At 64.6% G+C, this 18,996-nt stretch overlaps 2 protein-coding genes across 2 annotated transcripts; one reads left to right on the plus strand and one right to left on the minus strand.

Moving 5' to 3' along the window:
• Nucleotides 1-6,084: 6,084 nt before the first annotated feature.
• Nucleotides 6,085-8,727, minus strand: CKB (creatine kinase B). Its single transcript, XM_056113761.1, has 8 exons — nt 8,586-8,727; nt 8,090-8,287; nt 7,849-8,003; nt 7,646-7,778; nt 7,377-7,548; nt 6,825-6,948; nt 6,548-6,737; nt 6,085-6,466 (listed from the first exon to the last, which is right to left on the minus strand). The coding sequence occupies exons 2-8, from the start codon at nt 8,280-8,282 to the stop codon at nt 6,288-6,290; spliced, it is 1,146 nt and encodes a 381-aa protein (XP_055969736.1). The 5' UTR covers nt 8,283-8,287; nt 8,586-8,727; the 3' UTR covers nt 6,085-6,287.
• Nucleotides 8,728-12,272: 3,545 nt separating this feature from the next.
• TRMT61A (tRNA methyltransferase 61A) lies at nt 12,273-17,546 on the plus strand. Its single transcript, XM_056113762.1, has 3 exons — nt 12,273-12,640; nt 15,780-16,046; nt 16,981-17,546. The coding sequence occupies exons 1-3, from the start codon at nt 12,310-12,312 to the stop codon at nt 17,235-17,237; spliced, it is 855 nt and encodes a 284-aa protein (XP_055969737.1). The 5' UTR covers nt 12,273-12,309; the 3' UTR covers nt 17,238-17,546.
• Nucleotides 17,547-18,996: the final 1,450 nt, after the last annotated feature.

The raw sequence follows: 18,996 nt of genomic DNA on the forward strand, positions 1-18,996 counted from the left end.
CCCCTTCTGTAACCACCCCTCCACCCCCTACCTCCCCCGCACACACACACACAGAAAAAATAAGAATCGGGTAGTGCAGGGGTTAAGTTACTCGCCTTACATCGGATTCAGTTCCCAGCATCACTGATTCCTCCAGAGCCATCAGGAGCAGCTCCAGCACAGAGTTGAAGGGGCTCCAAACAAGAAAAACAATAATGCCTCCTAAGCCAAGTCATTTTTTGGATTGATTTTTTTATGATTTTTGAGAATAATAAAGGGGAGGTGGAGACATCATACAGGGGAAATAACAGCAACATCCATTGTCCCCCAGGCACTGCCAGGAGTGTTCACCGAGCACTGCGGGTAGCACTGGAGCACTGTCCTCCCGTTGTTCATCGAGTTGCTCAAGCGGGCCCAGTAACATCTTCATTGTGAAACTTGTTGTTACTGTGTCTGGCATATCGAATACGTCACGGGGAGCTTGCCAGGCTCTGCCGTGCGGGCGAGATACTCTCGGTAGCTGCCGGGCTCTCCGAGAGGGGTGGAGGAATCAAGCCCGGCTCGGCCAGGCTGGCTGCGTGCAAGGCAAACGCCCTCCCTGCTGTGCTATCGCTCCAGCAGTGTATGGTCTCAAAAAATCAGGGCCAGAGAGAGAGGCACTTTCCTTGCATGTGGCCAGCCCGGGTGTGGTCTCCAGCATCCCATGTAATATCTGAGCTCTACCAGGAGTGATCCCTAAGCACAGCCAGGAGTAAACCCTGAGCACTGCTGAGTGTAAGCCCTGAGCATCAAAAAAAAACAAAAAACAAAAAACAAGCTGGGGGTTGGGGAGATGACTCACTAGGCTAGAGCACATGCTTTGCTTATGGGAACCCCAGGTTCAGTCCCTAGTGAAGCCTGGTCCAGCCCGTACCCACACTGCTGTGTAACCCGAAAGCTAGAAAAAATATATATAAAGGGGCCAGAGAGCTTTAAAGTGCTCTGTGCATGCTTTGCAGGTGAGAAGCTCCAGGTTCTATTTCTGGCACCAAATGGCCCTCTGCGCACTGGCCCCAGAGTACCCCTAGCCTGCTCCCTGTGACCCAGAAATAAGCCCATCTGTCCCTCCAGCGATGACACCCTCAAGGCCATTCTTCATCGCTTGTCCCACAGACACTGTGCAGGAGGCTGGGCCCTGCTGGGAACTCGACTGCACAGAGGCTCCTGACTGCTCTGGGCAGGGACCGACTTGTTTTCCAGATTGACCTTCTCAGGGGTAAATCACATACTGCTCATCCTTTAACCACACATCCCGTGGATAGCCACACTGCAGACACTAGCAATCCACAGTCTTTGCAATTGCTTATTTGTCATAATGTCTGCATTTTATTTAGGGGGTAGGTGGTAATTGGGCCCATCTGGCTCTGCACAGGGGTCACTCCTGGTAGTCTCAGAGATCACTGTGCCCTTGGAATCCCACAGAGGTCTCGTTTGGCTATTCCCCATCTGTGTGTTCCTGGTCCTGAAAGTAGGGTTATTTGAGGTTCGCTGCTGCCGTTGTCCCGGCCAGCCTCTCAGGAGCCCAGGCAGCCTTCATAGCATTCCGGTGCCAGGCCTGCTCTCGTGCAGGCCAAGGCTGTGCGTTCACACACGGCACACACCCTGCAGACACGCAGGCGCGCGCACCCACACACACACACACACACACACACACACGACACCCAGCTGTGCATTGTGCCCTCTGACCTGGGGATCGAACCCAGGTCAGCTGCATGCAAGCCAAGTGTCCTGCCCGCTGCACTGTTTCTCATCCTCTGGGTGTGACGGCCCCGGTTCTCCCTGGCCACCCTGCCCTTACTTTCCACCGCGCCCTTGTGTGCTTGAATGCCCACACAGACACACGGCAGGCGGCGCAGGGAAGCACTGGGTGGCCTCAGTGTCTGTCCAGCCCAGAAAAGGGCGCAGGCAGAATCGGTTTCCGGGTGGAGCTGATGCTGCCTTTTTCTTTGCCACAGGGCTGGACAGCTGTAACTAATGTTCTGTCCCTGTGGGCCACGCCTCACTTGAATAGTCAAAACACTGGGTTTAGTGCCTGCCTGTGTCCCACACCACAGTCCCAAGGTCACTAGAGTATGTGGGCTTCGATTTGTTAAGGGATGACGTGGGGCAGTGGGCCGAACGCGGGCTTTGCATGCATGAGGCCTGGGTTTGATCCCTGGTGCTGCACAAGCCCAAGCATTGCACTGAGCAGCTGCTGGCGGGGCGCCCAAGCCGAAAGGAACAGCAAGCTGTGCTGGGCGGAGGGTGTGAGCTAATGTCTGCTGGGATCCGTAGTCTCCTCTTGACCACAATGCCGAGCAAGAGTCCTGGGGCAGCAGGAGCGATTGGGAAGCAGGCCCTGGGGTTCATGGCCGGATATTGAGGCCACCACTGCTCGGCATCTGTGTCTCCTAGGTGAAGACGGGAGAATCAGGGCAAGGGGCCCGGGCTCCCCCATCCTTTCTTTGTGCCCAGGATTGACTCAGAATCTGGTTTCAGCTGAGGGGGAATTCCTTCTGTCCAAATGGAGGGGCAGCAGGGTCCAGGATATAGTGTCTCCCTGAGCTGTGGGTCCACCCCACCTTACTGTCCTTTTCTTAGCATCCTTCCCCCCTTTCCCACCTCAGGAGGTGGGGGGTGGTGTTTACATTTTTGGGTCACACCCAACGATGCTCGGGGTGTGACTGGGGGTGAATGGATGGACTGTACGGGATGCCAGGTGCGAGGCAAACGCCCTACCCACGGTGCTGGTGGTTCTCTGGGCTTATTTCTGGCTCTGCACTCATGGGACCGTAGAGGGTGCCACATACCAAATCCAGGTCCGTGGGTAAGGCAAGCCCCCTACTCACTGTACTATTGCTCCAGCCCCCTTTAGTTTTAATTCTTCCACCTGGGTTGGGTTCTGCCACTTCCACTGGCCCGGGCTCATGTGTTTGAGAAGCGGGTGGGGTTGGTGACACAGCAGGGGGTCCCTTAACCATGCTCGAGCGAGTCTCTGCCCCTTCTTGGTGCTAAGATGCCCCTCCTGCCAGGGTTTCGGGGTCAGGACTTTTTCCCCGTGTTCACTCGTCAGAAGGCACATGGGGCCTGCCCGGGAGGGTGAGGCTGGGAGTGACAGCAGCCACGGGTGTGACGTGGGGGCGGCAGGCCGAGGCGGGAGTGGCGCAGTGGCACAGGCAGTCAGGTCAGCCCGGTCCGGTCTGCTCTTGGAGGGAGGAACCAGCACATGCAAAGCAGTCGCGCCCCTCCTGCCGCGAGTCTCCGCTCACTGGGGCGGTGGCCGGCCCGGCTTCCGGACACTCGGCCACCCCGTCACAGCGGGCAGACAGCATGCTTCTGTTCTGCTGAGGGGACTTCGGTCCTGCATTCTCTGGGGAGGGGCCTGGCACGCCCCTGGGTGGTGGGGCTGCTGCCGGATCTGAGCCAGCCCCGCTACATACACGGGGACAGGTTCTGGGGGCAGCCCACAGGGACATGGCCTGGTTCCGGGCAGCTTTCGGGTGCCCCGCGCATTCTGGGGCAGCATCTGCATGGACTTGTCTCTTGGGGCAGCAGTGGGTGGTGTAAACACCTCACACGTGTGGCCCCGAGGCCTGTGGGAAGAGGAGACCCTTTGTCCTGAGTGCAGTGTGTGCTGGTGCCCGGCCAGGGCTGCTGCATCCTCACTCGGACACAGTGCCGTGTCGTGGCCACCCGAGACCCCCCACTCCCCATTCTGGTGTCTGAAAAAGCCCCTGAAGTTCCCAGGCCAGGTGGTGTGATGTCAGGCCGCCTCTGGAGGTGGTCCAGGAGGGCTGCGCTGCCCTGGCCAGGCTCGGGGCCTGGGTCATCCATCTCTCTGGCTTCCTTTTGGCAGTCAGTGCCCTCGCACAAGTTTGCCCCGTTAAGGGAGCTGCCCACTGGGGTATGCTCAGGGGTGCCACAGCCTGCTTCCAGCTGTGTGACTGTTGACAGGCCCCCGAGGCCTCCAGCGAGCAGCCTACTGCGCGCCTCCTGTTGGCCTGAGACAGTCTGTCCTGTGCAGGCCACTGATCTCTGCCACCCGAGTGGGGCATCCAGTTCTCGCCGTCTCTGTCAGGAATGGACAGGCCTTACCCTTACTTCACATCCCAACATGACCAGGGCCGCCCAGTGCCTCTGGCCACCGCTTCCACCCCCACAGACTGGCCCTGTGCCCTCTGCCGGGCAGCATGCCAGGCTTGAGCTCCAGGTTGGGTTGAATTTAAGTCAAGCCTTAAACTTCGAGAAGCCCAGTGGAGTGGGAATGGGGGAGACAAGTAGATGCGGGTTGCCCTGTCTTGGAGGGGGGACGCTCTCCAGGCCCCAGTGACCGTTGGTGGGGCCCTGGTGCCATGTATATGGGACTTGCTCCTCAGTCCCCTAGGCACGCGGTCCCCAGCCTAGAGGAACTGCTTACAGTCAGCTATCTGCCACGCTTGGGGGAGGGGGCCCCCTGTGGTCGAGAGGCCTGAGCAGGATCCCTGACCCCATGTGGGCCTTGAGCGCCGCCGGGGCTGACCCTGTGACAGGAAGGAAGCAGGCTGGGAACCCAGGAATTCCCAGAGCAGCCCCGGCATGCTCTGCGAGGCCTTGGTGTTAGCCCCCGGTGACTTGAAATAGAAACGCAGAAGGAACCTTCCAGACAGCTGCCGCCCTTTAGCTGCTGCTAAGAGCCCACACATGGGCGGCCTAGGATGTTTGACTTCAAAGTCAAAGCAGTGAATCTCTGCAGGGCCGAGATGAGAGCTGGAGGGTCGGTCTCCCTGGGAACCCTCAGCCAGTCCCTAGTGCTCTCGGCCTCAGTTTCCCCAACTTTGGTTGCTTTGGGAGTGGCAGGTGGGCGGTAAACAGCACATGGGGGCGGTGCAGCTCCTACGAACTGTGACACATCAGCATTATCAAAGCGTCACTGGCGAGAACGCGCTTATGTAAGTCCTGCATGCTCGCTGTGGGAAATCGGGGAGCTCGAGAACCAAGATCACCTGTTCCCCGCCGCCCACTCCGGCTCCTGTGCTCCCGTGGGAGCCGGGCACAGGCTGTTCCGGAACTGCCACGCCCCGGCTTCCTCGGGGGCTGCTGTCAGTCCGTGGCCCCGGGGACCTTCCATTGTCTCGGCCTTGGATGCAGGTGGAGGTCAGAGGTCAGAGGCCAGGGCCTGCGCAGAGGGGCCTCCCCCTCTGCTCTCACTTCCTGTGTGGACTGGGTTGCTTTGTTATTTTTTTTGGGGGGGGGGTTGTTTGTTCACACTCCCAGCATAGTCCTGGCTCTGAGCTTAGGGATCAGTCTTGGTGGGGGTCATACCGGGTGCGGGCACCCACATGCCAGGCAAGCACCCTGATTTGCCACAGAGGTGCCCTCCGCCCGCCCAGGCAGCCAGAAGAGACTTCTCCCCATGGGCCCCAAGAAGCAGTACCCATGGGTGGGCTGCGGGGGCTGATCTCAGGCAGAGAGGCAACGCCTGCTCCACCTCTGCACCCGCCCTGCCCCAAGCCGCACCTGGGGGGTGCGACCAGTCTCCTCCCACCTGCCCCGCGCAGGTACTCCGGCCGGGGTGCGAGAGAAGCACAAGGCCTGGCCGGCAGGTGGCAGCACACACTGTCCACAGAGCTGGAGAAGTGGCTGCCCCCCACGCGCCCCGCCCTGGCGCTGACCCATGGCAGGGGACCCAGAGACCCGGAATCAGCTGTGCCCTGGGAGGCTGCAGGCTACCCCTGAGCACTGGGCACCCACCAAGGAGATCAAGGGCCTGGAGACCGGGTTGAGAGCGGGCGGCTGCTGGAAGGGAGTGGCAAGTTGCACAAGGCTGGAGGCAGGGAGATTTTTTAGGAGAAGAGTAGGTGTTGGGAGGAGCCACTGCCGAAGACTGGAGGGGGTTTGGAAAAGTTTCCCGGCGCCTGCCTCCCCTCAGCCCTGCACACCTCCCACCCCGGCAGCCCAGACCGGGCTCCAGGCTCCGCCCCCCGGCCCGCGAATGCCCTTAGATGCTCATGAGCTCCGCGGTGGGCACCTCCCTCGCGTCCAGCCGCCCACCGGGCGAGAGGGGAGGGTGGGGCTCAGGCCCAGGGCAGAGGGAAGCACCAGTCGGCAGCAGGCCAGAACCCGACTTTATTTCGACATCAGCAACATCTTAGCCATCACAAAAATAAACTCTACCCAGGGCAACAGGAGTCTCTACAGCGAGGCTATGGGCTCAGCCGCCGGCCAGGCGGAGAGCGTCGGGGGCATGGCGGGCTGTGCCCGGCAATAAGTTAGGAAGCTGCGGGGCCGGTGGCGGTGGCAGGGCTGGGCTCTCACTTCTGGGCTGGCACGAGGTCGTCGATGGCCTGGCCCTGCTCCAGGCGCTGCTCCATCTCGATGAGCAGCTTCACGCCGTCCACCACCATCTGGACCAGCTCCACCTCCGAGAAGCCCAGGCGGTCAGCGTTGGAGACGTCGAAGACCCCGCCCACGGCCGCCGTGTCCACGCCGCCTGGGGAGAGGCCGGGTCAGCGCCGGGTCCGGCCCGCGCTGGGGACGCGCCGCGGGGAGCATGCGCACCCGCCGGGCTCACCTGTGCCGCGCTTCTGCAGCCGCAGCCGCTTCAGCACCTCGGGGAACTTCTCGTGCTTGCCCAGGTGGGGGAGCTTGATGTGCACGCCCGCCCGCAGCCCCGTGCCCAGGTTGGACGGGCACGTGAGGATGTAGCCCAGGTGCGGGTTCCACATGAACTCGTAGTTCTTGGACTTGAAGAGCGTCTCGATCTGGGGGCGCAGTTATGGGGCGGGGTGAGCGGCGGGGCTGGGGCGGCCTGCCCCTCCCCCCTCGGGTCGGGTCTGGTCTGGCCTGACCTGGGAGAGGCCGGAGCAGAAGCGGGTGAACACCTCCTTCATGTTGCCCCCCTTCTGCATGGAGATGACCCGCAGATGATCCTCCTCGTTGATCCATACCAGGAAGGTCTTATTGTCATTATGCCTGGGGACAGGGGTGGGTTCAGCCCGCGCCGGGCACAGGCACGGTGGGAGAAAAGGGGATCCGAGCCCCGCCGCCCCCCGGACTCAGGCTGTGGCCAGGAGCATCGGGAAGGCACTAGGGAGTGGGCACTGCCAAGTCATGTCGGGGTGGGGGTGCGGGGACCAGGAGAGGTGAGCCCTGCCCCCTGGAGGAAGCTCCTGCGTCACCAGGCACCTGGCAGAGTCCCCGGGGGCAGAGAGGAGGGGTGAGCGCAGAGAAAACAAGCGAGGGCTCCCCGGGGGCTGCAGGGGAGAAGCCGGAGGTCAGCCCCCACCTCGAGGTCCCGAGGTCTCCGGAGCCCCGGGCCTGGCCAGCCAGGGCCCCCCGCCTGCCCATCTGCTCAAGGTCACCTGCGGGGTGGGGGGGGGCGCGGAGCCCGACACACGCACCAGATGCCGCGGCCATCGGGCCAGTCGCGGGCCATGCCCGAGGCCAGCAGCAGGGGGGACACGGGCTTGTCGAAGAGGAAGTGGTCGTCGATGAGCTGCTGCTGCTCCGCCTCGGTCATGCCCTTGAGCGCGTAGTACCTGCCGGCCAGGTCGCCCTCCAGGCTGGACAGGGCTGCGGGGGGTGCGGGTGCGGGCGCGGCTCAGCAGGGCGGCGGGGGCGGGCGCCCCCCGCCCCGGCCCGCCCCGGCCCGGCCCGGGGTCGCCCCTACCTTCGGCCGCCAGCTTCTCGATGGCTCGGCGCTCCCCGCGGCTGCAGTGCGGGGGGAGGCAGAAGCCGCGGATGCTGCGGCCCGTGCGCACCCGCGAGCTCAGCACGTAGTTGGGGTCCAGGTCGTCGCCGCCCTGGGGGGCCAAGCGGGGGTGAGCGCCGGAGCCCCCGCCCCCGCCCCGCCGCCCCGGGGGGCGCCCGCACCTGCAGGTTGTCGGGGTTCAGGTCGGTCTTGTGCTCGTCGCTGGGCTTGTAGCCGCCGTGGCGGTCCTCGATGATGGGGTCGAAGAGCTCCTTGAACACGTCGTAGGACTCCTCGTCGCCCGCCACGCAGCCCACCGTCATGATGTAGGGGTGGCCTGCGGGGGGCGCAGAGGGGCCGCTGACGTCACGCCGGCCCGGGCGGCGCGGGGGGCGCGCGGGGCGGGGGGGGGGGCGCGCGTACCCGGGTTGTCCACGCCGGTCTGGATGACGTCGTCCAGCGTGAAGCCGCTCGGCGTGGACTTGGCGCGCAGCTCGGCGTACAGCTCGGGGGTCAGCACCTTGGCCATGTGGTTGTTGTGGCTGCTCAGGTCGGGGAACTCGTCCTCGGCCGGGAAGCGCAGCTTCAGCGCGTTGTGGCTGTTGGAGAAGGGCATCGCGGCTGCGGGAGCCGCGGGCTCAGCGGGGGCCGCGCCCCGGGACGCGCCAAGGTCAGCGGGGGGCCCCCGACCCGCGCGCGCCCCCGCCGGCCCCGCGCCCGGCGCCCTGGGCACGCCCCGGGGCCCCCGCAGCCCCCGCGCCCGGCGCCCTGGGCACGCCCCGGGGCCCCCGCAGCCCCCGCGCCCGGTCCCCTGGGCACGCCGCGGCGCCCCCGCGCCCCGCGGCCCCCGCGATCCCCGGGCCGCGCCCGCCCCGCCCCCGCCCCGCGCCCGGCCCCGCGCCCGGCCCCGGCCCCTCACCGGGCGGCGGGCTCCGGCGGGCGGGGGCTCGGTCTGTCGGCAGCTCCGGGAGCGACGCAGGCGAACAGCGGCGCTCGGCGCTCCCGCGGCTCTTAAGGGACGCGACGCGGGCCGCCCATTGGCCGCTATTTATAGCCCATTCATTCCATTGGGCCGCGCCGCGGGGTGGTGCCGCCGCTTTGTCCTCCGTCCGCAGCCCCCCGCCCCCTCCCCGGCCGCCCCTCCTGCTCCCCCCTCGCCGGGACCCCGCGCCGCCCGCCCGGCCCCCGGCCCGGCGCGCCCCGGAGCCCACGCGCCTCCCGCCGCAGGCGGGAAACTGAGGCAGGAGCGCCACGGGCAGCGGACACCCGGACCCGCCGGCCCGCGCGTCCCCGCGGCCCGGTCCGGGGCCGGGCGAGCGCGCGCGGGGCCCTCGCGGCAGGTATCGCCTCCCCCCGCTGCCCGCCGTCCGCGCTGGCCGGGCGCCACCGACCTTCCCAAGGTGCCCGCGGGCATCTCCGGGCGCCGCGATGCAGCGCGAAGATGCGCGGGAGGCGCCGTGTGGCAGCGCCCGGGTCCGGGCGCCCGCCTGTGACCTTGGGCAAGCGCCGGCGCCCCGGGGCCCACCCCTCCTGGTGGACGGGGAAGCACGGGACCCCAGAGGCCCAGGCTGCGCCCCGGGGCCCCAGTCAACACCCTGATCTCCGGGGCACCCCCGGACTCCAGCAAGAACGGGGTGGGGGGGGGGACGGCGAACAATGAGCGTTATGTGAGATTAGAACAAGCGCTTCAAAAGTCACAACCACGCAAATGACCACGGCCAGGCCCACGCCACCCAGATTGGCCACACGGCGTGCGTGGGGGCGGGGGGCAGGTCCTTCCGCTGCCCGCTGCTGAGAATTGCGGCTTCCGCTCTAGGAAGTAACTTGGCAGTATTTTTTGAAATTAAAAAGGCTCAGACTCCTCCGTGATCTAGGAATTAGGAATGCTGCCCGCAGGGGCCTTCAGTCCAACAAAGGGGAACCACGGGGCAGACGCGGAACGTGTGCAGCGGCTCGGCGGTGACCTGGAGCTCCAGTCCACCAGCCGCGACCTCTGGGGCATCACAGGCTGGAAGGGACTGGAGGGGTTGGCAGGTCATGGGAGCAAAGATTCAAAGAGTCGCGGTCCCTGGTTCCTGCAGGAGGCCACCCCCATCCGGCTGCCAGGGCCTGCCCAGACCTGTCCAGGGTCCTTGTCTGACGTCTATAAACACCGAGGTAGAAAGACAGTCGTGGGGGAGGGGGAGGGGGGCTCCAGACAGCAGGTGTCAGCCCCTGCAGTTCCTGCACTCCAGCCCCAAAGCTCCGATATTTTCACAAATAGCAGCCGTCCTCCCTGCCCCCACCCCCAGGGCCTCCAGGCTCGAGTTTCTGTTTCTGGAAACCAGAGCTGGACAGGCCTGGGGTGGGGAGGGGGGGGCGGGTTGTTCTCTGTTCTTCTTTGTCTCTGGTGCCTCCTCTGGAGGCCTCAAAGCCGGGCTGCCTGCCTGGGGGTGGGGAAAAGGGAGGCCCCAACTGTGGACGGTGAGGGGTGCAGTGAGCCTGGGGCCCAGCCAGGGTAGGACTTCACAGGCCTGGACCTTGAGATGGGGCTTTGGGGCCCATTTTGTGAAGGAGCAAAGAGGAAGTCAGATGGTGGGACAGAGGCGCTGCACAGGGGCTGGAGTGCGGCCCCAGGCAGCGGCTGCACGGGGTGGGGACGGGGCTCCTGGGCCCTTAGGTCTGGATGTGGGGTGAAGGGAAGCAGAGAGACCCCAGCCCCAGCCCCACTCCGAGGACCTCCATCCCAGCGCCTGCAGGAGCCGGTTTGGCTGCATCGGGCTGAGGAGCTGGGATGCGGGTGACATCATCCCACAGTTTATGGTCCGGGTTCTTCAGAAGCCACACCCGGTTACATGTTAACCCCCTGGAGCCTGGACTGCGTGTGTGTCGTTGTTTTCTGGGGGGGAGAGGAATCCTCGGGAAATTCTCGGAGGCACAGTCTGGAGTAGGCTGGGCTGAGGCCCTCCGCGGGGTCTGTGCCAGGCAGCCCTCGGGCCCCACCTCCAGCCGCCCCATGCTGGGCTCTGCAGAAGGCTGCAGGGAAGCTGGTGGAGAGTCAGCCGGGGCAGGGGCACCCAAGGTCACAGAGCACCGTAGGGTGCAAGGTCGTCACCCGATCCCTTTTCCTTCCTGTCTTAAACCTGCAGGGGGTTCTCTTCTCTGAAGCCCGTCTGCTGGCCCTGTATCCAGGTCCCTCTTTGGCCGTGTTGGCTGGGCTCCCTGAGACGAATCACCTCCCTGGGAGATGTTTTCCCTGCCTGTAGGGGGCCCTTCCCTCTCAGGCCGGAGGGGTGGGGTTGTATGAAATGACCTTAGCTAGGCATAGATGAATCTGTTCCGTAGGGGAGCCCCAAATATAAACCAAGTCTCTGCAAGTGACCAGCTGGGGAGGCCAGTGCGGAAATTCTCAGTGGAGGGCTGGCACAGAGGACCACCTGGGAAGGCTGCCTGGAAAAGGGGGCTCCCCCAGAGGAGCTGGGAAAGCTGCCTGGAAGAGGGGCAGCGTTAGGAGCTGGCCGGCAGTAAGGAGAGAGGCGAGTGGGAAGTCAGGACCACAGGAAACCACTGCCGAGTCACCAAGTCCTATTTTAGGCCCTTTCCTAAGCATTCAGCTGAGCTCCACACCACAGCTCTGCTGAAGAGGCAGGCAAAGGGGAAGCAATCAGCGCAAAGTCGAGATACCTCCCCCACCCCCAGGGGAACAATTAGGGGGTGATTCAGGAGGCTGCCTCCTCCAGGGGCCGCGCAGTCCCCGGAATGAGAGGCCCCGAATCCGTGCCGGAGCCCCGCAGACAGGGAGGGGACCCCTGGACGGGCTACTGCGGCCTCTCCTGGTCTCCCGGGGAAGGGGCGTGCAGGGGCTGGGCGGCACTGGCCTTTCCCCGCCCACCGCTCGGGAGCCCCAGCCAGGCCTGGCCGCAAGTACCCCCGGGCCGCGCCGGCAGGGCTGAGACTGGGGCAGCCAGGTCGGCTAGCGGCCCCGGGGGGCAGCTTCGGCTGGGCAGCTGGTGGCCGGTGGGGGTCGAGCAGGGCAGTGAGTCAGCTCAAAGCCCGCTGCTTCCAGGCTCCCGCGGCTCCGGGAGGTGGGGGGAGCACAGCCCGGCCAGGCGGGGAGGTGGGGGCGCACAGCCCGGCCCCGGGAGGCTGGGGAGCACAGCCCGGCCCGGCAAGGCGGGGAAGGGGAGCATAGCCCGGCCCTGCGGGGAGGGGGAGCACAGCCCGGCCCAGCGAGGAAGGGGAGCACAACCCGGCCCCGGGAGGCGGGGGAGCACAGGCCGGCCCTGCGGGGCGGGGAGGCCTCCCGCACCGTCCGCAGACGCTCCCTGGCAGCCCTTAGGGGGCCGTGTCCCTCCGACTGCGCCGGGTCCGCTCAGAGGCTTCCCGGTCGGGCAGTGCCGCCGCGGACCCCGGGGAAGACGCCGTGGGCGGGGCTCCGGGGCCGGGCGGTGACGTCATCGGCCGGCGCCGCGAGCCGGAAGTGCTGCTGCGGCGGCGGCGGCGGCGGCGGCGCGGAGCCACGTGTGGGCCGGGGGCGCGGAGCCTCGCGCGGCGGAGAGCGGGCCGGGGGCGCCCCGGGTGCCAGTGCCGGCGCGAGCGTCCGGGCGCTGACTCCGAGGTCCCCGACTCGCCCCGCGGGCCGCCCCCCGCCACGCCGCGGCACCATGAGCTTCGTGGCCTACGAGGAGCTGATCAAGGAGGGTGACACGGCCATCCTGTCCCTGGGCCACGGCGCCATGGTGGCCGTGCGCGTGCAGCGGGGCGCGCAGACCCAGACCCGCCACGGCGTCCTGCGCCACTCGGTGGACCTCATCGGCCGCCCGTTCGGCTCCAAGGTGACGTGCGGCCGCGGCGGCTGGGTGTACGTGCTGCACCCGACGCCCGAGCTCTGGACGCTGAACCTGCCGCACCGCACGCAGATCCTCTACTCCACCGACATCGCGCTGCTCACCATGATGCTCGAGCTGCGGCCCGGCGCCGTGGTGTGCGAGTCGGGTGAGGGCGCGCGAGGGGCCGCGTCTGCGAGGGGACTCGGGCTCCGTCAGGCCCGCGTGTGGGGGGCGGCTGAGGTTCGGCCACAGGCTCTGTGTGAGGACGGAGTTGGGTTCTGTCAAAGGCGTAGTGAGGGGATTCGGGCTCTCATGGGTGTGTGTGTGTGTGTGTGAGGGGACTGGGCGCTGTCATGGGGCCGTGTGAGGGGACTCGGGCTCTGTCATGGGTCTGTGAGGGGACTCGGGCTCTGTCAAGCCTGCGTTTGAGGGGACGAGGTTCAGCCACAGGTTCTGTGTGTGAAGGGAGTTCGGTTCTGTCAAAGGCATAGTGAGGGAACTTGGGCTTTCATGGGTCTGTGAGGGGACTCGGGCTTTGTCAGGCCTGCATGTGAGGAGACTGAGGTTCGGCCACAGGCTCTGTGTGAGGACGGAGTTGGGTTCTGTCAAAGGCGTAGTGAGGGGATTCGGGCTCTCATGGGTGTGTGCGTGTGTGTGTGTGAGGGGACTGGGCGCTGTCATGGGGGCGTGTGAGGGGACTCGGGCTCTGTCATGGGTCTGTGAGGGGACTCGGGCTCTGTCAAGCCTGCGTTTGAGGGGACGAGGTTCAACCACAGGTTCTGTGTGTGAAGGGAGTTGGGTTCTGTCAAAGGCATATGTGAGGGGACTAGGGCTCTGTCCTGGGTGTGTGTGTGTGAGGGGACTTGGGCTCTGTCAGGCCTGCGTTTGAGGGGACGAGCTTCTGCCACAGGTTCTGTGTGTGAAGGGAGTTCGGTTCTGTCAAAGGCATATATGAGGGGACTTGGGCTCTGTCATGGGGGCGTGTGAGGGGACTCGGGCTCTGTCATGGGTCTGTGAGGGGACTCGGGCTCTGTCAAGCCTGCGTTTGAGGGGACGAGGTTCAGCCACAGGTTCTGTGTGTGAAGGGAGTTCGGTTCTGTCAAAGGCACAGTGAGGGGACTTGGGCTCTCATGGGTCTGTGAGGGGACTCGGGCTCCGTCAGGCCCGCGTGTGGGGGCTGAGGTTCGGCCACAGGTTCTGTGTGAGGACGGAGTTGGGTTCTGTCAAAGGCATAGTGAGGGGACTCGGGCTCTGTCCTGGGGGTGTGTGTGTGAGGGGACTGGGCGCTGTCTGGGGGGTGTGAGGGGACTCGGGCTCTGTCAGGCCTGTGTGTGAGGGGACTGAGGTTCTGCCACAGGTTCTGTGTGTGAAGGGAGTTCGGTTCTGTGAGGGGACTCGGGCTCTGTCCTGGGTGTGTGTGTGTGAGGGGACTGGGCGCTGTCTGGGGGGTGTGAGGGGACTCGGGCTCTGTCAGGCCTGCGGGAGGGGACGAGGTTCTGCCACAGGTTCTGTGTGTGAAGGGAGTTCGGTTCTGTCAAAGGCATAGTGAGGGGACTCGGGCTCTCTCATGGGTCTGTGAGGGGACTCGGGCTCTGTCAGGCCTGCATGTGAGGAGACTGAGGTTCTGCCACAGGTTCTATGTGAGAATGCAGTTGAGTTCTGTCAAAGGCATAAGTGAGGGGACTCGGGCTCTCTCATAGGTGAGTGTGTGTGAGGGGACTCGGGCTCTGTCAGGCCTGCGATTGAGGGGATGAGCTTTGCCACAGGTTCTGTGTGTGAAGGGAGTTCGGTTCTGTCAAAGGCATATGTGAGGGGACTCGGGCTCTGTCCTGGGGGGGTGTGTGTGAGGGGACTGGGTGCTGTCTGGGGGGGGGTGAGGGGACTCGGGCTCTGTCAGGCCTGTGTGTGAGGGGACTGAGGTTCTGCCACAGGTTCTGTGTGTGAAGGGAGTTCGGTTCTGTCAAAGGCATATGTGAGGGGACTTGGGCTCTGTCCTGGGTGTGAGTGTGTGTGAGGGGACTCTAGCGCTGTCATTGGCCACTTTTATGGGGGGATTTGTTACAGGCTGGGGGGCTGGACTAGGACTGTCACAGGCTGCATGGGGCAGGGGGATTCTCACTGGTCACGTGTTTATAAGGTGACCTGAGCTCTGTCACAGGACACAGGATGCTTGTGAGGGAGGACTCGGGCTCTGTCACAAGCTGTGACAGAGGGACTCAGGCTTTGTTTCTGGTCATATGTCTGTGAGGGGACTGGGGCTCTGTCACAGGCTGCACGTGCATGTGGCAGGCACTCAGATTCTCACAGGCTACGTGTATGAGGAGACTCAACGCTCAGTCTCTGGATGGTATGAAGGGACTTGGGCCCTGTCACATGCCACATGTGCGGGGGGGACTTGGGCTCTGTCACTGGTCACGTGTGTGAGGGGACTCGGGTTCTGTCACAGGCCTCGTATGTGGGGAGGGGGTACTCAGGACTCCTCAGACTCTGTCACAGGCTGCGTGTTTGGGGGAACTCGGGCTCTGTCACAAGCTGTGACAGAGGAACTCAGGCTTTGTCACTGGTCAGATGTCTGTGAGGGGACTGGGGCTCTGTCACAGGCTGCGTGTGCACATGGCGGGGGACTTGGATTCTCACAGGCTGCGTGTATGAGGAGACTCAGGCTCAGTTTCTGTGTGTATGTGTGAAGGGACTTGGGCTCTGTCACAGGCCACATGTGGGGGGCGGGGGAACTCGGGCTCTGTCGTGAACCACATATGTGTTGGGGGGACTTGGGCTCTGTCAAAGACCGTGTGTGTGTGTGTGTGTGTGTGTGTGTGTGTGAGAGACTGTCAAAGGACTTGGGTTCTGTCATGGGAACGTGTATGAAGGAATTTGGGTTCTGTCAAAAGCAGATGTGGGGGGACGCGGGCTCTGTCATACGCAGTGTGTAAGGGAAATCGGGCTGTCATAGGCGTGTGTACATGAGAGAACTTGGGCTCTTTCGGGACTTGGGACTTGGGGGCATGAGGATAAGGACATACTGCAGAGCTAAGACCAAGCGCCACCCTAGGGAGGCTCGTGTCAAGGCCCTGATGGGGTGGTGGCCAGGGCCAGTCTCTGAGGTGAGCTGGGGTGGGGCGGGCCAGCGTGGATCGGGAGCTGCAGGATGAGTTCCGCAGCCGCTGTGGAGGACTGTCGAGGGAAGGTAGGGGCTGTGAGCCAGTGACCCCTCTGGGGGGGCACAGGGGGCGCGGGGAGGGGGGTTCTGAGCCTGCGGAAGGAGCAGAGATGTGAGCACAGCCCACCCCACTCTGCTCCCCCAGGCACCGGCAGTGGCTCCGTGTCGCACGCCATCATACGCACCATTGCACCCACGGGCCACCTGCACACGGTGGAATTCCATGCACAGCGTGCAGAAAAGGCGCGGGAGGAGTTCCGGGAGCACCGTGTGAGCCGCTGGGTGACAGTGCGCAACCAGGACGTGTGCCGCAGCGGCTTCGGCGTTAGCCATGTGGCCGATGCCGTCTTCCTGGACATCCCCTCGCCATGGGAGGCCGTGGGCCATGCCTGGGACGCCCTCAAGGTGGAAGGTACTGGGGTGCTCCTGGGGACCTGGGTTCGGGGATGGCCCGGGGTGGGGGGGGTGAGAGCTGAGGGAGGCGCCTGCTCAGGCCTCGAAAAGGTTCTGCCTCGCCTGGGAGGCCCAGGTCCCCTCCCAGGCTGTGTCCACTCCTCCGCAGAGTCTCGGCCCCTTTTAGGGAAGCTGGAGCAGAGCAGCCGGTGGCTCGTGGCCAGCGAGACTCTGGGTTTTCCCTTTTCAGGAGAAGGAGCCTCTCGGCAGAGGGAAGTGGGGGGGCAGAGGTGCAGTGAGGGGTCAGGCCGCTGCCAGGTTTCAGCTCCAGCTCCAGGGCGAACCTCTCTGCAGCTGCATGGGGCTGGGGGTAGCCAGACCTACCCACCAACATTGCCCCTGGACCCCAGACACCGCCGCCCCCCCCCCCCTCAATCTTGTTCCAGCACTCACCGTCTCCCACCCTCCCCACGCCTTCTCCAGTCTCCAGGTCCCTTCCCTGCTTCTCTGCGTGGTCGGTCTTTGCTCCACTTCCTACCTCCCTGTTCGGAGGGAGCCTGGAGGCCGTGGCTTCCTGGTGACTCCTCTGGCCTCCGAATCCCAGGATGGCTTCCCCGCCCCCTCATGGGAGGCCGTGGGTGGGCTTAGTGGGAGGGGGCAGGAAGGGCTGTCGCGGCCGCCCCCACCCGTCATGCTTGGAGGTGGAGCCGCACCGCCTGTCCCGGCATCCACGACAGCCTCTAATTTCCTGTGACAGCAGCAGCCCCCGCCTGCCCGCCCGCTGTGGCTGCCTGCGTGTCTGGAGCCTGTGAGGGCTCTGCACCGCCTTCCTGCCTGGCCCCACTGCCTGCTGGACTGGGGCCCAGGAGAGGGGGCCCTGCGCCGCATCTGGTCGCACCCGCCTCCTCCGCGCCCTCACGCCGGGCAGCACCCTGAGCCTTGTCCTCCCGCAGGTGGCCGCATTGGGTCCTTCTCGCCGTGCATCGAGCAGGTGCAGCGCACCTGCCTGGCGCTGGCCGAACGCGGCTTCTCGGAGCTGAGCACGCTGGAGGTGCTCCCGCAGCTCTTCCACGTTCGCACCGTCAGCCTGCCCGCCCCCGACCTGGGCCGCCCCAGCCCTGACGCCGGCCCCTTCCGCAGCGGCACCCCCATGAAGGAGGCTGTGGGCCACACCGGCTACCTGACCTTTGCCACCAAGACCCCAGGGTAGGGACCACTGCGTCCCGTTCAGCCCTTGCCCTCTGTCATACCAGGCCCCCACTGGGGGTGAGTCCGTGGGTGTCCCAGGAGGGACGGAAAAAGGATGCTTGATGTGTCCCACCTGCGTCCCAGACCTGCCTGTGCACACCCCTCAGCCCCCATCTCTGCCACCCAAAAGTGCCTTCTGTGGCCTGGCGTGGGGCTAGGTCCCTGCTTGGCCTCAGCGTGAAGCGGCCCCATCCTCTGGGAGCTGCTGCTCAGCCTGGTGCTGTTGGGGGACACGTCCAGGACACCTCGCCGGGACATGGCCTGTCACTGGCTTTTGACAGCCAAGGGTTCTCCCGGGGAGGATGGGGCTGTCCCTGCCTGACAAGTTCAGAGGTTCCGTGCGGGCGAGGAGAGGGCCCTAATAAACTTACCAATCCTGGTATGCTGGCCGGTGTCATTTCTGTTCTTGAGGCCAGACCCTCTGCACCTGTGTCCATCTGTTCTCCTGTCCTAGGGCAGGTGCTACGGGGCGCCTCATACCAGGACAGTAGCCAGATGCGGGGCAAAGGGTCCAGCGTGTGACCACCCCCAGCGGCTGCAGAACGGCCGTTTGTCCCTGGGAGCGGGAGGAGCACGTGTGGAGGCATGTCAGCCCTCTCCCCAATGTGTCTTATGAGTGGTGCTTGTGGTATGGGTTGGGGGGGCCTCCTCGTGGCCGTGGCTTTCTCAGTGTCACGTCACCCCTCCCCATCCTGTGCAGCCTCTTGTGGGAAGGGCCCAGACCCAGGCTGTAGGGCGGGGCTGGACTGTCAAGTGTGCAGCGGTGGCACCCGCGTGGGGATCTGCCCTCCTGCTTATGCACTTGCCTGTAGCCCACACTTCTCTGGGCCACACGGACCCTCCTGACCCTGAGCACAGTCTGCATCCTCAGGGGCCCACTCCAATGCCCCTTCTCAGTATGCTGCCCCACGTCCCAGGCTGGACTCCAGCTGTGACGCTGCAGGGCAGAGGCCAAGCTGCAGAGCTCTGCAGGGCAGGCCCAGGCCGTGAGGAAGCGCTCAGTGGATCTGTGATGGTTCCCTTGAGTCAGCAGCATGAGGCTGGTCACAGGGCGAGGATTCACCAGCACCTGCTCATGGTGCGTGTCCGGCGGTATCTGGTGATCTGGGTACACGGAACCAATTCCGATGCGGTCTATGACTGATGGTCAGTAGGTGCGGACTGCAGGCTGACGGCACAACGGACAGTTTTATTCAGGATGAACAGTGTTTATATAGGGGCAAATCATAGCAGTATATGTGGGATGAAGGAAGTGGTAAGTGGAGGCAAATGATTAGATTAACGGTTACGTGGGGGAAGATTGGCACAGGGTGGCTATGATCTATAAGCAGAAACCACTGTTTTTCCTAGATCCCACGTTCCAAACCCGGCCACTGGTAACTGCCAATCATTGATGTATGTTAATCTCCGGGAAATGTCAGCCCCCGCGGCACCTCTCCGGCCATCCCCTGTCTAGGTTCTGGAGTGTTCTCGCAGTTCAACCGGTCCACTTGGTTTCAGAGCTTTGCCAGCAGGAACTCTGAATGCCCCTCGCCCACTTGGAGCCAGGGACAGTGCCTGGCCTGTGCCCGACTCTGTCAAGCCCGACATCCCTGGCAGGCTGCACCCACACCCTCAGTGTGACGAGGGGAGCTCACCTGGACCTCTTCTGGCCCCTGTGTGGAGAACAGGCCCAGGGGACCTGCCTGGTGGGAGCTGTGCAAGGGTTCTAGGTGGGGGTG

The sequence above is a fragment of the Sorex fumeus genome, unplaced genomic scaffold (assembly GCF_029834395.1).
Source record: "Sorex fumeus unplaced genomic scaffold, SorFum_2.1 ptg000022l, whole genome shotgun sequence".
Classification (NCBI taxonomy): domain Eukaryota; kingdom Metazoa; phylum Chordata; class Mammalia; order Eulipotyphla; family Soricidae; genus Sorex; species Sorex fumeus.

Bases quoted from the DNA above. Each gene is read 5' to 3' on its own strand.
- CKB (XM_056113761.1), bottom strand. From the start codon at position 8,282: ATGCCCTTCTCCAACAGCCACAACGCGCTGAAGCTGCGCTTCCCGGCC. The intron at 8,004-8,089 runs GTACGCGCGCCC...CGCCCCCCGCAG, and splicing joins GACCGGCGTGGACAACCCGG to GCCACCCCTACATCATGACG. The intron at 6,949-7,376 runs GTGCGTGTGTCG...CCCTGTCCCCAG, and splicing joins CCCGATGGCCGCGGCATCTG to GCATAATGACAATAAGACCT.
- TRMT61A (XM_056113762.1), top strand. From the start codon at position 12,310: ATGAGCTTCGTGGCCTACGAGGAGCTGATCAAGGAGGGTGACACGGCC. The intron at 12,641-15,779 runs GTGAGGGCGCGC...CTGCTCCCCCAG, and splicing joins CGCCGTGGTGTGCGAGTCGG to GCACCGGCAGTGGCTCCGTG. The intron at 16,047-16,980 runs GTACTGGGGTGC...GTCCTCCCGCAG, and splicing joins GGACGCCCTCAAGGTGGAAG to GTGGCCGCATTGGGTCCTTC.